The sequence below is a fragment of the Physeter macrocephalus genome, chromosome 2 (assembly GCF_002837175.3).
Source record: "Physeter macrocephalus isolate SW-GA chromosome 2, ASM283717v5, whole genome shotgun sequence".
Classification (NCBI taxonomy): Eukaryota; Metazoa; Chordata; class Mammalia; order Artiodactyla; family Physeteridae; genus Physeter; species Physeter macrocephalus.
The window spans coordinates 123,579,287-123,592,435 of NC_041215.1; the positions used below are offsets into that span (position 1 = coordinate 123,579,287).

The window sequence follows — 13,149 nt, forward strand, 5'->3', positions numbered from 1 at the left end:
GCTGTGGCCTCTCCCGTTGCGGAGCACAGGCTCCGGACGCGCAGGCTCAGCGGCCATGGCTCACGGGCCCAGCCGCTCCGCGGCATGTGGGATCCTCTCGGGCCGGGGCACAAACCCGCGTCCCCTGCATTGGCAGGCGGACTCTCAACCACTGCGCCACCAGGGGAGCCCGGGGAGCAGTCGTTTGACTTACATCATCCTTTTCTCTCCCGCAGGATGTGCTGGGTGGCATCCTGATCACCGCCATCCTCATTGTCCTTACCTACCCCGCCTGGACCCTTATCGATCGCCTGGACTCGGCCAGCCCCCTCTTCCCTGTGTGTGTCCTGGTGGTGCCATTCTTCTTGTGTTACAATTACCCCGTGTCTGATTACTACAGCCCGACCAGAGCGGACACCACCACCATTATGGCTGCCGGGGCTGGGGTGACCGTAGGATTCTGGATCAACCATTCTTTCCAGCTCGTGTCCAAGCCCGCGGAATCTCCCCCTGTTACTCAGAACATCCCACCTCTCACCAGGGACCTGTTAGCTTTGGGTCTGACCAAATTTACTGTGGGAATCGTGCTGGTCCTCCTGGTTCGTCAGCTTGTACAAAATCTCTCGCTGCAAGTGTTGTACTCCTGGTTCAAGGTGGTCACCAGAAACAAGGAGGCCAGGCGGAGACTGGAGATCGAAGTGCCTTACAAGTTTGTCACCTACACGTCAGTTGGCATCTGTGCTACCACCTTCGTGCCAATGCTACACAGGTTTCTGGGATTACCGTGAGCCTCAAGTGGTCGGAAATTAGCTCACTGGACACGAGAGCAAGACATCAAAAAGTTGTTGAGTGGGGAAGTTTTGACAACACATTTTTCTTAAAAAAAAAAAAAAAAAGTTCCCTAAGTCACATGTCTGTTTTGCTGATACCTGAGATAAATGTTGCTGCTTTATGGAAGGAAAAATGGTCTCACGGTGACTACTAGCCTGTAAGCGTCATGTTGCAGATGAAGCCAGGCAAACCCACAGCTGAGTTCTTTAAGGTGCCCCACCCTGTCCATTACTTGGACTTTGGACCAGTCCTGGGCTGGCAGGAGTTGTGGCCTGGCTTAGGAACGGCCACAAGCCCCCCTGGGTTCTGGAGAGCCTAAAGAGACGGGCATGATCCAGGAGGCTGGACGGCGGGCGTTCCTTTTCAGCTGTGACCTTGCCCAGCACCGAGTCTCATTTCCAACACTGGAATGTGGGTCCAAGAGAAAGGGTGGCACCACGTAAAACCGCATTCCTTGGACAGGGCGACTTTCTTGTCATGACGATCACATTAGACAGTGCCTGCTTGCGGGGAGAGAGCACTGTGTGAACCTCGCTGGGGAGCACGAAAGGCGGGGGCAAAGCTGGCGAGGTCACGGGCATGAGCCTGCTTTCCTTATGCATCCTGGTCTCTGTCGGGTGCATATTGAACAGGGATCCGCTCCTCCTCGTGTGTACGCTTCGCAGGAGTCCAGGCACCATTTCTATCCTCTTCTGACCCATGAACGCAACTGGCTGCTCCCTTCTCACCTCGTCTGGGCTCCTCTGAGTGTCCTGCTCTCTCCTGCATCACAGTGACTTGGGACAGGCCCTCTGTTCTTCTTCAGCTTTTCTGCTTCCTTACAAACTGGGAAGACAGTGTCGTCTGTCTGTGAAAGTGGATCAATAGAAGAACAGATGAACATAATCCTTCCCGGGGCCTGACAGAGGGAATAGGCCTCCCTCCCTGACACTGTTCCTCCCCTTCTGAGTTACTTTTCCTAAATCTATTTTCTCATCTGCTGAATAGAATCAGCGGCTCCCTTTCCATCTTCCCACCTCTTACCTCTAGGCAATTTTAAGGGTAATTAATGCAAGAACAACATCGGCTTCTCTTAGGAAAACAAGCCAACAAAATACAACGCCCTTTAAATCTCGGGAGAGTCCTTAGACTTAGGAAGGTGGTCATTATGCAGACAACCCCCTGCAGTGGTTCCTCTTCAGTTCTTAAGAATGAGGAGGAACAGGTATCAACAATGTTCTTATAAGTGAGTACCAACATGTAATTAACAAAGTGTCTTTTGCTGTCGTGCCTGAGCTGCTGGAGCCAATGATTTATAACCCTCGTGCATCCTCAACCATGCACACACTTTGGGGGACAGTTGGCCTGCCTGGAGAGTTAGGCTCTCACCTCTGCACCCAGTGTGAAAACCGAACACCCGTTTCTCCTGGTTTTGAATACGCACCCTGGCCTTTTGGTTGTGATGATCTTTAGTATTTGACTTAATGCTCCAGTTTATTGAGAAGAATAATTGTAAGACATCCTGTTCTTCCTTCAAATTCTTCTGACATTTTTCTTAGTTAGAAGGCAGGGGTCAAAATGACCTGCCGTTTGCCTGTTTTTAGATCATACTCTGACCAGTATTTGTGGCACCGGGATGGGGAGATGCCCCAGCTCACGGGCACCCCTGCCCTAGGCCGCCCCACAGTGCAGTGCATGGGGCGCTTCCCTGTACCTCTGTCCCCACAGGCTGCCAAACCCGAGGTCACAGTGCTAGCTAATATTTACGCAAAATGATTTTAGTTGCTAGCAAAAGGATCAGCCTTTTCCACTTGTATCTTTTGAGAAGAAGGGCCATAATTATTGTCACAGCAGTGGGTGTGGGTGATTCATTTGTGTGTGTGTAAATTTTACTGCTGTCCTTTCGTTTTAAGTCCCAACAATAGGATTGCGATCAGCTGTATTATATATTTAAGGCTATATTTACACAATTTGGATTGAGGATGAATATGTTAGCCACAGCTCATTAAAGAAAGACCCATGGATTTGTCATGGTTGGTCCCTTTTCAAAGTCTCTTGATGTAGCATCTGAAGAATAAAATGTGCATATTGGTGAGGCTAAGCTTAGTTTTTGAGCACTACAGCGCTGTGGCTTAGAAACTGGTTGGAAAAGTCCTTACCTGATTCAAACTGCAGCCTGGCCAACCCTCCTCATTCACTTCGCACAGCGCTTCACTGTTAGACCCTCACACCCACCCTCCCTCCCTCCCTCCCTCTCTCTCTCTCTCTCTCTCTCTCTCACACACACACAAACACACACACACACACACACACCCCACTTGCCCCTTCAACGACTATGCCTTCTGTCTCTGACCTTTGGATTTTCTCTCTGGGGAAAGACTGCCCCCTGCTGGCTTGCGTCAGGCTTGGTCCAGAGCCTCTTTCTTGAGCGGGAGTCTTGGAGATGAAGAGTTTCAGAATCCAGCTCACCGTGATGTATCCAATCTAAGCTTAGGACCTGCGGTCTGGCCAGTCCTGGATTTGGAAATGGTGACACCAAAGCCCTCGGGGTCGTTGGCCCCTCCAGGTAGAACGGCACGCCCTTTTCCTGTCCTCATCCTATTCCCAGCCCACCACCTCTCTGGACCAGGACATCCATCCTGTGACTGTCATTTTAAACAGCCATCATTTCAGGCCAGCTTTGCTCAGACTTGCACCATAACAGAATATGCAAAAGAAAAAAAAAAACGCAGACGAGACCATGAACTACAAACCCTAAACAGCTGAAATCACCCCTCAACGTACCTGCAGATCACAGTGTAACACAGGGTTTTCTTGCCCAAATAGGCGACTCATGCTTCCCGAGTGTAACCAAAGCATGTGGTGTTTCGGAGCCATATGCTCCGGGTGTCTATTTTGGAAACTTTCAGCTGTCTTGCTTATGTACCATATGTAAATTTATTCTTTTAAAAATCATTTTTCTTTAAGATTTATTAAATGCTTTAAAAGCCAGTGTTCTGCTACCTTGGAATTTTTTTTTCGTAGATTTTTCCCCCCAGATCCTCAGGGTTCGTGCGACCTGAGTTGCAAAGAGGCAACAAAAATAAACAGGAGGCTGTACAATTCTCCGTCGCTGTCATGATTCGGTCACGTGCAATGTTGGTGAGCATCATAGCAGCCACAGGCGTGACCAACAGGAAGTGAGTGGTAAGACTGCATGCTTAATTACCCTCCTTCAGCTCCTAGATACTAAAGAGCATCCTCTTAACCATACTTAGAGATACATGTCACTATGTATTGAAAGGTAAATGCTAAAGGTGAGGCTGGTAAAGGTAAGTAAAACAGATGACTATGTTTTACAGATCAGTATGTTGTCTGCTGAACAAAAGTGGACATGACCGCATTTCACATTCACATCATTGCAACGCTACGCTCTGCCTTTAAGCGTCCCTTGCTATTTGAAATGCTGCCAAAAGCTGATGACGCTCTTATTTGCAAGGCTGAGGCTAGGACCTGTTTGTCCCTTGAATGCTATGTATTTCGTAATACCTAATATGCTGCATACTTGAGGCTGGATGAGACCTCATCTGCCCTGTGGAGCTCTCTCCAGAGAGAGGAGACTCAGGCTCAGAAAATTACCATCCAAGACCCAAAGTGTTAAGGCTGTAGGGAAAAGATAACTTTGTAGTGTGAGTTGAGAGGAGGGAGAGAGGAATTCCAGCTTTGAGGTCTGTGACTCAGGGGAGGCTCGTGGGAAAAGTAGCGTGTGAGCCAGGCTTAAAGAACAGATGCGGTTTGCACAGGGATGTGATGCACCGTAGGTACGAGATGGTACTCCACGGTGAGGGCACAGCTTGCCAGCGCTCTGACGAAGAGAAGACGGACCACACCCGTGCTGGTGTGTGTGGGGGAATAAGTGGTGGCAGGGGTGGGATAAACGGTGAGCAAGGGGCTTTGACGTTGCAGAGCCGAATCACGAGAACAGGAAGGAAGCATAAGAAGCTCTTTAGTCCATTTCCTTGCCGCCACATGGGACCATCAGAGGAGTTGACATCTACAGGTGATTAGTCTCCTTTCATTGTTCCTCATTCGAATATTTCCCCGTGGGTGCCTTCCCCTTCTGCCGTCTCTGAACGTGTCACTCCCACGTCCTCTTGTTCATCTCTCAGCAGACGTGAGGGCAGCCTCTTCCCTCGTCTCTTTGCTCAGCTCCCTGAAGTACGCCCGTGAAACTTCATTTAAAAAACATTTTACCATGATCCTGGCTCTTTCCAGGACCTGTAAATACTCCATCTTGCTCTTTGATGATCAAGAACCAAGCCCTGTTTCTCTAGTAAGAGAGAGGTAACCAGAACCAAGTGGAATGCGAGTATAGACGTATCTCGTTTTACGGAATAGATGTTTTCCTAAAAGCTGCCTGTGTCTTGATTGTTTAAATGTGAATTTTAAGTGCACCGAGGGATTTGCTGTTTAAAAATCATATGGTAAATCTATACGAAGCCAAAATCCTTTTTCCTCTTCCACGCCTGTCTGTATAGCATGCAGAAGCCAGCAAGACAAAGCAGGGATGTAGCTGGAGTTCCGGCTGGGACCCTTCTTTGCTGCACACACTCAACACACCTGCTGGCGCCTGTAGCTGGCGCGCTCTCACTATGACATCGGGGTCCCCTTGGTTGGAGCACAAGCCAGATTCTTTCTCAATGGAGAGGTTCAAAGAATGTCAATGCCTGTTCAATACACAAAAAGCCAGCCTTAGAGCATTGCGGGTGGGGCAGGGTGACAGTTGGTACTGCCATCATGCCATCTACCTGCATCCGTGAGCCTAAATAGGAGCCAGGACCTCCTGGGCTTCCAGCCTGCAGTGTCTCGTGGGAACCAGGTGGATGACTGGATAACGCTGTGACAGGGGAAACTGTGCACAGGGCACGCTAAACACAGACCATTTTAGCCATCTTAATTAGGTATGGATAAAAATATTTGGCTGGAAAACTATTTTTGCTGTGGGGGAATAAAACCACAGCTTAATGTAAATTCTTCATGAAGTGAGTCAATTCTGCTGCTATTTAATAGGTAATAGTATTTTCATCAGGGTATCCCTTTCTACTTTATCTCCAACATCATAGTTTTTTCATTGATGGAAATTCAAAATATCCATCTTCCACGTCTCTACTTGTTCAATCTTCGCTCTGGCTTCTTAAAGATATGGGATAGAGTTATAATATCCTTGTCTATTAATTTTATCAGCTATGTAATTTTTCAGTCTGTTTTTTATTCATTTTTCCCCTTCCTATTGGTTGTATTTGCCACTTTCTTTGCTTGTCTGATAATTTTTTTTATTGGATGCCAGATACTGTGACGTTTACAGCGTTGGGTGCTGGATACTTTTTTTTATCACTATATATATTCTTTGTTCTAGGATGCAGTTCCCTCCTTGGAAATAATTTGATTCTTCTGGACCTTACTTTTAAGCTTTATTGGTTGAACCAGAGTAACGCTTAGTCCCGAGGTGGTCTCCCCACTACTGAGGCAAAGCCCTTCTGGGTACTCTCCGCATGGTTTCCGAGGTTTGCTAGCTCCGGCCCACCTTGTGTGGGCCCGCAGGGCGGTTCCCTCACGTCTGTGGATGCTACACGTGGTCTCCTCTAACCGAGCAGCTCCCTCACATGCACGCACTGGCAGTGCTCAAGGCGGAAGACTCAAGGGTGGGGGCCTCTGCCTATCTCCCCTCAGCTCTTTCCACTTCCCTGCCAACTCCAGCCGCTTCGGCCTCTGTGGACTCCCAGCTCCATCTCCTCAACTTCTGGAGACCTCCGACCTCCACCTGGGTCCCCACCGCTGCACCACAGCCTGGTCTCTCTCCAGGCCATAAGCTGGAGAATCACAGGACTCACCTTGTTTCTTTCCTATCTCTCGGGGAATCACTGGCCTTCGTTGCCTGATGTCTAATGTGTTGAAAACCATTGCTTTACGTATTTCATTTGGATCTGTAGATGGGTAAGCAAAGGAGGAAAATGTTCCTTGGGAAGAAGGAAGTAAAGACTACATGCACGGATCAACTAGGATGCAAGATGCTGAACTAACTTGAAGACTGGAGAGGTGAGGTCCAACTGATCCATGCTTGTTTTTATTATGCTCCAGAACAAACCCTGTCCAGGGCCTCCCCGTGACAGGTGTGGTGCCCAGTGTTTCCCACAGGTTGTCTCACCTACACGATCTCTCCTCCCTGCAGCATGGTTTGCTATCGGGGCACCTTTCTGTCTGGCTTATTTTGCTTCATCTGCCGCAGGCTCACCGCCAGTGCTCCGTGTGTAAATGTTGCGCCCGACACTCACAGCTAAGAGATCTCCAGTGAATCCCGTCCGTCTCTGAGTAGCCTTTCACCCCACATGTATCCAGCACCAGTGTGGATGTCTACACAGGTCTGCCTCCGTTACAACTGGTTTCTTGCTGGCCGTAAGTAGGTACTCATTTTAGGGGTGGGCGGAATGTAGGAAATTTCTTTTTCTACCAGGTTTGGAACCAAGCAGGCACATTTCCTCAACATCCTCACTTTTCTGTCTTAAAGAGCAGATTTGCTTCGCATGTCTGACAAGTCCTATAATTCAAATGCCGGAGCAGTTCTCTCATGCCAGCGCCTCCTAACACCTGGGAGGGGTGGGGGAGGGCTTTTTCAAAATGTGTTCTAATGCAGAACATGTCACGTTCCTGATTTCCTTAAACAGAGACAATTAAGCCCAAACCTATGGATGAGGAGTGAAGAACTTGAGTGTAGCCCTCAAGTATATTTTTACTGCACTGCATGGGTCACGTGAGGGAGAAGAAACAGGGCTTTAGCCGTACGTAATTCAATTAAACCCTCTGCTGGAAGTGTTTGTTCAACCCACAGTCTACATGTTTACAGTCATCCTTTCTGTTTACTAGAAAGTTGAAGGTGGGCAGGAAACCTGAAAACAAAGCAGGCGGTAGTGGAAATGAAAATCACCCGGATTGTTGTCAAGTACTTGCCACGTGGCTCCTCTGCCTTTGTCCAAGGAGGCCGATTGCCCCACGTGGACTCTGGTCAGGGGCCTTAGGGAGCTGCTCACAGACTGTCCCAGAGGTGAGCTCTGCCTTGAATCTGATTACGTATGCCATCCTCTACTTTTTAAAAAAGTTATATACATAAAATTATTCAAGCTCCTTATAATAAGTCACAACTTAGAAGATCAGATGTCAAATGCTTTTCTTATTTAGAGGAAATATTTTGCTGAAGGCAGTTGTATTGCTTTAAGGCCACCTGTTTGCTTTTGGATGAAACAGACAGAAGAGCCAAGTCATTACCAAGCACTGGGGTCAGTGACATTTACAGGAAACACCAAGCACAGAGGCTAACACGGAGACAAAAGATTGTGTGTGATGAGCCCATCGCTGCTGAGGGCAGAAGCAGTGGCTAGGTGAGCTGGTTCCCAGTTAGGCTACTCCTATGTAGAAGGTAATAGCAGAATTTCATATGCCCTGCATTGAGAAATCTAACGTACTGAGATTATATACTGCTCAAGAACAAAAGTCACATCTAAGAAATAGCTAAGATATTCCAATGTGTTATTCAAATATCTAAGACAATACCAAATGGACAGTTATAGTCTTGCATCTTTAGGAATGGTTTTTCATGGTCCCTAAGCCAGTGCTGTTTTAGGGGGAGGCATATGGAAGTCCACTGGAGCACGCGCTGTAATTGCAGAGTTGGCAACAACAGAAGGTTCATCAACAGAGGAACAGCTGAACAAATTATGGACATCCGTGCAATAGGATTTTGTATCATTTAAAAGGTAGGTAGGTCTAAAGGTACTGGCCTGGAAAAATGGGACATATTAAGTGAAATGTCAGGATATACACTATAGAAAATAGAAACCCAGACTTACTGCAAACCAGTAAGTAAAGCATGACCCCAAAACTGTGAGCATGTGTATGGGTCTGACTGTCCCAACTAAGGAAAATGTCAGAAACAACATGAACTGTTAACAACGGTTAGTTACTTTAGAGGATTGCGGGAGGAAGGGTAAATTAGGTTGGGATGGTCTTACTTTGTACAATTTTTTTAAAGTAGTGAAGTTTTAATTTTTTGTGTTTTTTAGTATTTTATATATAAAAAACAAAACTGGTTAAAAAAAAAAAAAAAAAAAAAAAAAAAAAGAAAACCTCCACATTTGGGTGAGTAGGTAAATGACGCAAAACACCGAGTGATCCATGGGCTCTACGTCACTCTTACTAGGTGTCAGAAACCCACTTTTTAGCCACGTGACTTCTGGGCACATTATTAATCTCTCTGTCAATTGTTCTCAACCTACAAGTCAGGGAGAATCCCTATTCTAACTCTCTCCTACAATTGTTATCTAATTTCTCTTTTAATATGACGGCTCCCAGTTTTTACTACATAGGTGTGTCTTCTCCAGTAAAAGCTTTCTCGCAGGCAGTGCCCACAGACTGCTCTGGCTCCAGTTCAAATGCCTCACGGGGACGAGTGTAAGACGATCTGGCTGTGGAGCCTCCACTCGTAAGCCGAAGGTTCGTTTCTTCTTCTTCTCATGCACCCGATATTGTTATTCTTCCTGCTGTTTCCTGCTTCAGAGGGCAGAAACCTCCACATGATGGATGGAGTTGATCTTTCCCCTTTCATGCTGGGATATACAGTTAGGTATCACTGGGTTTTTCATTACAAGTTGTTTTTGACCATCCAAAAATGACCCAGGTGGCTGGCTGCTAACAGAATGGCTCCACCCACTTCAACAATGGCTATCACATGACTCACAAACCCTGATTTCAATCATAGCAAACTGGAAACTAGGGGAGAATGTCTCACTGATGGTAGTGGACCAGTAAGCCATCATGAGCAGACATGCCGATTCTAAACTTCATGCTCTTTTACCCGATGTGTGCATCTGCTGGTGTTCGTATTAAAAGACAACATGTTGCATTAATTTTTATCTCCCAGCTTTACTGAGGTGTAACCTACATCTTAACTACCTCCTTAATTAAGGTATAGATATTTCCATCTTAACTCTCTCCCAATTTCCTCTTAACTCTGCAATTTCCCTTCCACAGGCTCTAGCCAATCAATCTGCCTTTGACTTTTCTAGAACTTCATATAAATGGAATCACTTGTAGTCTTGTGTCTGGCTTCTTTTAGTGTAGTGTTTTGAGATTCATTCATGTTGTTCTGAGTATCAGTAGTTTGTTTTTTTTTTTTTGGCTGAGAAGCATTCCATAGTATAGATATACTATAATTTGTTTATCCATTCATCTGTTTGAATAACACTGCTGTGAACATTTGCATAAAAATCTTTGTATGGCTATATGAGTAGACTAAACCTAGGAGTAGAATGGCTAGATGGCAGATGTATGTTTCATGATTTAACATATTGCAAAACTATTTTCCAAAGTGGCCGTATCACTTTACATTCCCACCGGCCACACATGGAAGTTCCAGTCTCACCAACACTTGGTATAGTCAGTCTTTTTAATTTTAGCCATTTTAATTCGTATTTATTTTTTTATTTGCATTTCCCTGATGACTAATGATGTTGAGCATCTTTTCATGTGCTTATTTCATTTATCTTCTTTTGGGAAATGTCTGTTCACATCTTTTGTCCGTTTTTTAAAAAACTGGGTTGTCTTCTTAAGTTATAAGAAATCTTTATGAACGCTGGACACAAACCTTTTGACAAGCATTATTTTTAATGGGTGTATCATCTCACTTCATTACTGACTGAAATGTAAGGATCAGCTTACAATGGGATTGGGAAGGAAGAGATGGCAGTCTGTACGTTCACAAATCTTGCTAAGCTGGACACTGCTGCCCTGATTCGAGGCAGTAAATAGTATTAGGTGCAGCAAAAGCTCCATAAACATAATTAATTCTTGTCTATCCTTATTAGCTATTTCTACGGGGACTTACTTTGAAGTTGTTTTACAATTTATTGTGTTTCATATCATCTCAACAGTAACTGAGAACTTTTCTCAAACATTACACCCAGCTTTTTTCAATACATGGTACCTACTGGAGGATTCTAGATCAAAGTATTAAAGTAAATTAGGAGGTTAAGACAAGGCAGACTGGCAGAAGCTTAGCTTCAGAGAAGGAGAGACCTAATACCACCCAATAAAATAAGACAGAAACTAGTAGCTCTATTAATTATTTAAAACCATGATTTTATAACACTGATAACAGTCAAGTGTATGGCCTAGGGCAAAAATAAGTTGTTTCCTAATGTTCATAGTGCACTGGTACCAGTGTGTCCCTTTTAACTCTTCTAGCAGAACGAATCTGTGCTGTGTGTCCACAAACCCCATCTCTGAGTATCACAGACAGAGGAGCCAATACCGATGCACCCTCAAATATTTTGAATACATGTGCATTTTTCTTTCACTTTAAGATGACTTCAAAGGCTGTAACTATTAGACCATCACTAATTCTTAAAAGTTTTCTAAAAATGCTGTTATTGTTTCCCAGTGATGAACATGCATCAATCAAATGTAGAAAATAAGAACAAAATACTCTTAATCTCGTACGTGTGCTCTAATCAGCTATCTCGTTTCATCAGGGAAAAGAACAGGATTCTGTCCTGCAGACGTGATGGTGATGGTGAGAGAGGCTCTGATGTGTGGAGAGCTTCTCTGGTTCTCAGAACAGCTCCTGGCCCCCCACTGGGCTCTCATGGACAAGCAGATGCCGCATTTGTGCAGTACAAGCTGGCCTGATGCGGGGATGGCAGTACCACCCACGGAGCCAGACACTGCTTTCTACTTTATTCAACATTAATGCACAAGCACAAGTGGACTTACTTACTGTGGGGACAACTAAAGGGCACCTAGGAGGAGAGAGGGACCCTCGGGGCGAGAACCACACAACAGAGACCCATCTTCACAAAAACGGCTCAATGTTGATTTCCACGCAGGAGCAGGGCATGGTCAGCTCGAATTTGGTGATAACATCAGGATGAAGGACCCCCAGCTTCCCGATGCTCTGACCCCGGGCAAAGATCTCAGCACATCGCCCGGGGAAGAATGCAGGGCCTGAAAAACAGGGAGAGAAAAATCAACGTTTCTCCTGGAAAAAAAATGTCAATAGACATTTAATACTGAAAGCTCACTAGTCTACTTTAAAAAATAACTATTCTTGTTTAAACTGCTGGCCATGAAATAAGAGTGCTCCCTCACACTTTCTGGTCTTAAAAAAGAAGCATTTGAGATAGATAGCTAGTGGGAAGCAGCCGCATCGAGATCAGCTCGGTGCTTCTGACCACCTAGAGGGGTGGGATATGGGAGGGTGGGAGGAAGATGCAAGAGGGAGGGGATATGGGGCTATATGTATCTGTATAACTGATTCACTTTGTTATAAAGCAGAAAGCAACACACCATTGTAAAGCAATTATACTCCAATAAAGATGTTTAAAAAAACCAGAAGCGTCTGCTATTACACAAGGACACTCTTACAAGGAAAGAAAAGGTTAGGGGCAAATATGAAAATCAGGGCCCTGTGTTTTCATCACAGCAGTCCAGGCAGGATGAAGAAAAGGAGGCCGAAGGAGCAGAGGCAGGAGAGGACTTGGGAAGTGTGCAGACGTGGAACTGCTCTAAAGAGGACAAAGGGACAAATGAAATGTAAAACCAACGACTTTGCCTGGGAAGAACCTGTTTTGAAACAGGTTTTTCCATAGTAATACTTGCTGGATTAAAAACCTACACTGAATTCATGTACTGTTCAAAACATCACTCTTTTCTACCTCATTCCATAGAGAAACACGAGCTGCACTGTCATCGGCAGGCGTAGGCCTTGTACCAGAATGTGACCCACATTCCTGTGGGAAAGAGAACTTCCTAAGCAGTTCTGGCACATCTACTGGAAACCCGCCGCAAAGGCTAGCCCCAGAACAAGGCTGGGCTGACCTCTGATTTACTCAAGACAGGCAGAAGGTTCCCTCGCCATCTGGGTGCCAAGGCATGGATATGGCTTACTAACCCAGTAGCAGTTCTTGAGGTTTAAACAGCTAAAAACAAGCGAGCAGACAAACGTACAGGCCCGCTGCATAGTCACTAAGTTACCAGTGCCACAGGGGGGCTTCAATGCTCCCTACTCTACTGAGGTTAAAACCAACGCTGACTCACTTCTCTCATCACCAACTTGTAAAGGGATTAGGTCCACAGCTCCTGACTGATTCAACCAAAACGTCGACTGGCATGAACTATAAAATGCTGAGCCACAAGCCTCCAGCCCGCCATTTCAGAGTGAGTGCATTATTTATGAAAGAGTAAACTTCTGAGTCTCTACTAATGGCTCCAAGGTCAGCAAAAGGAAGAAACAGAACTGGTGGTGGCTGTGTGTGTGGGGGGGGTGGGGTGTGT

The 13,149-nt window shown here is 45.8% G+C and overlaps 2 protein-coding genes across 5 annotated transcripts in view; one reads left to right on the plus strand and one right to left on the minus strand.

The window, feature by feature from the left end:
* The window catches only part of SGPP2 (sphingosine-1-phosphate phosphatase 2), a 128,306-nt gene extending 125,276 nt beyond the window's left edge, over positions 1–3,030 (plus strand). For all 3 annotated transcript variants that reach the window (XM_024124663.3, XM_024124664.3, XM_055090162.1), the window contains one exon: positions 216–3,030. In XM_024124663.3, coding sequence (XP_023980431.1) covers positions 216–767 — 552 coding nt within the window. In that variant the 3' untranslated portion in view covers positions 768–3,030. The remainder of the gene's footprint in view (positions 1–215) is intronic.
* A 7,426-nt stretch (positions 3,031–10,456) lies between these two features.
* FARSB (phenylalanyl-tRNA synthetase subunit beta) overlaps positions 10,457–13,149 on the minus strand; it is a 67,651-nt gene continuing 64,958 nt past the window's right edge. For both annotated transcript variants that reach the window (XM_024124516.3, XM_024124522.3), the window contains one exon: positions 10,457–11,820. In XM_024124516.3, the coding sequence (XP_023980284.1) occupies positions 11,669–11,820 (152 nt within the window). In that variant the 3' untranslated portion in view covers positions 10,457–11,668. The remainder of the gene's footprint in view (positions 11,821–13,149) is intronic.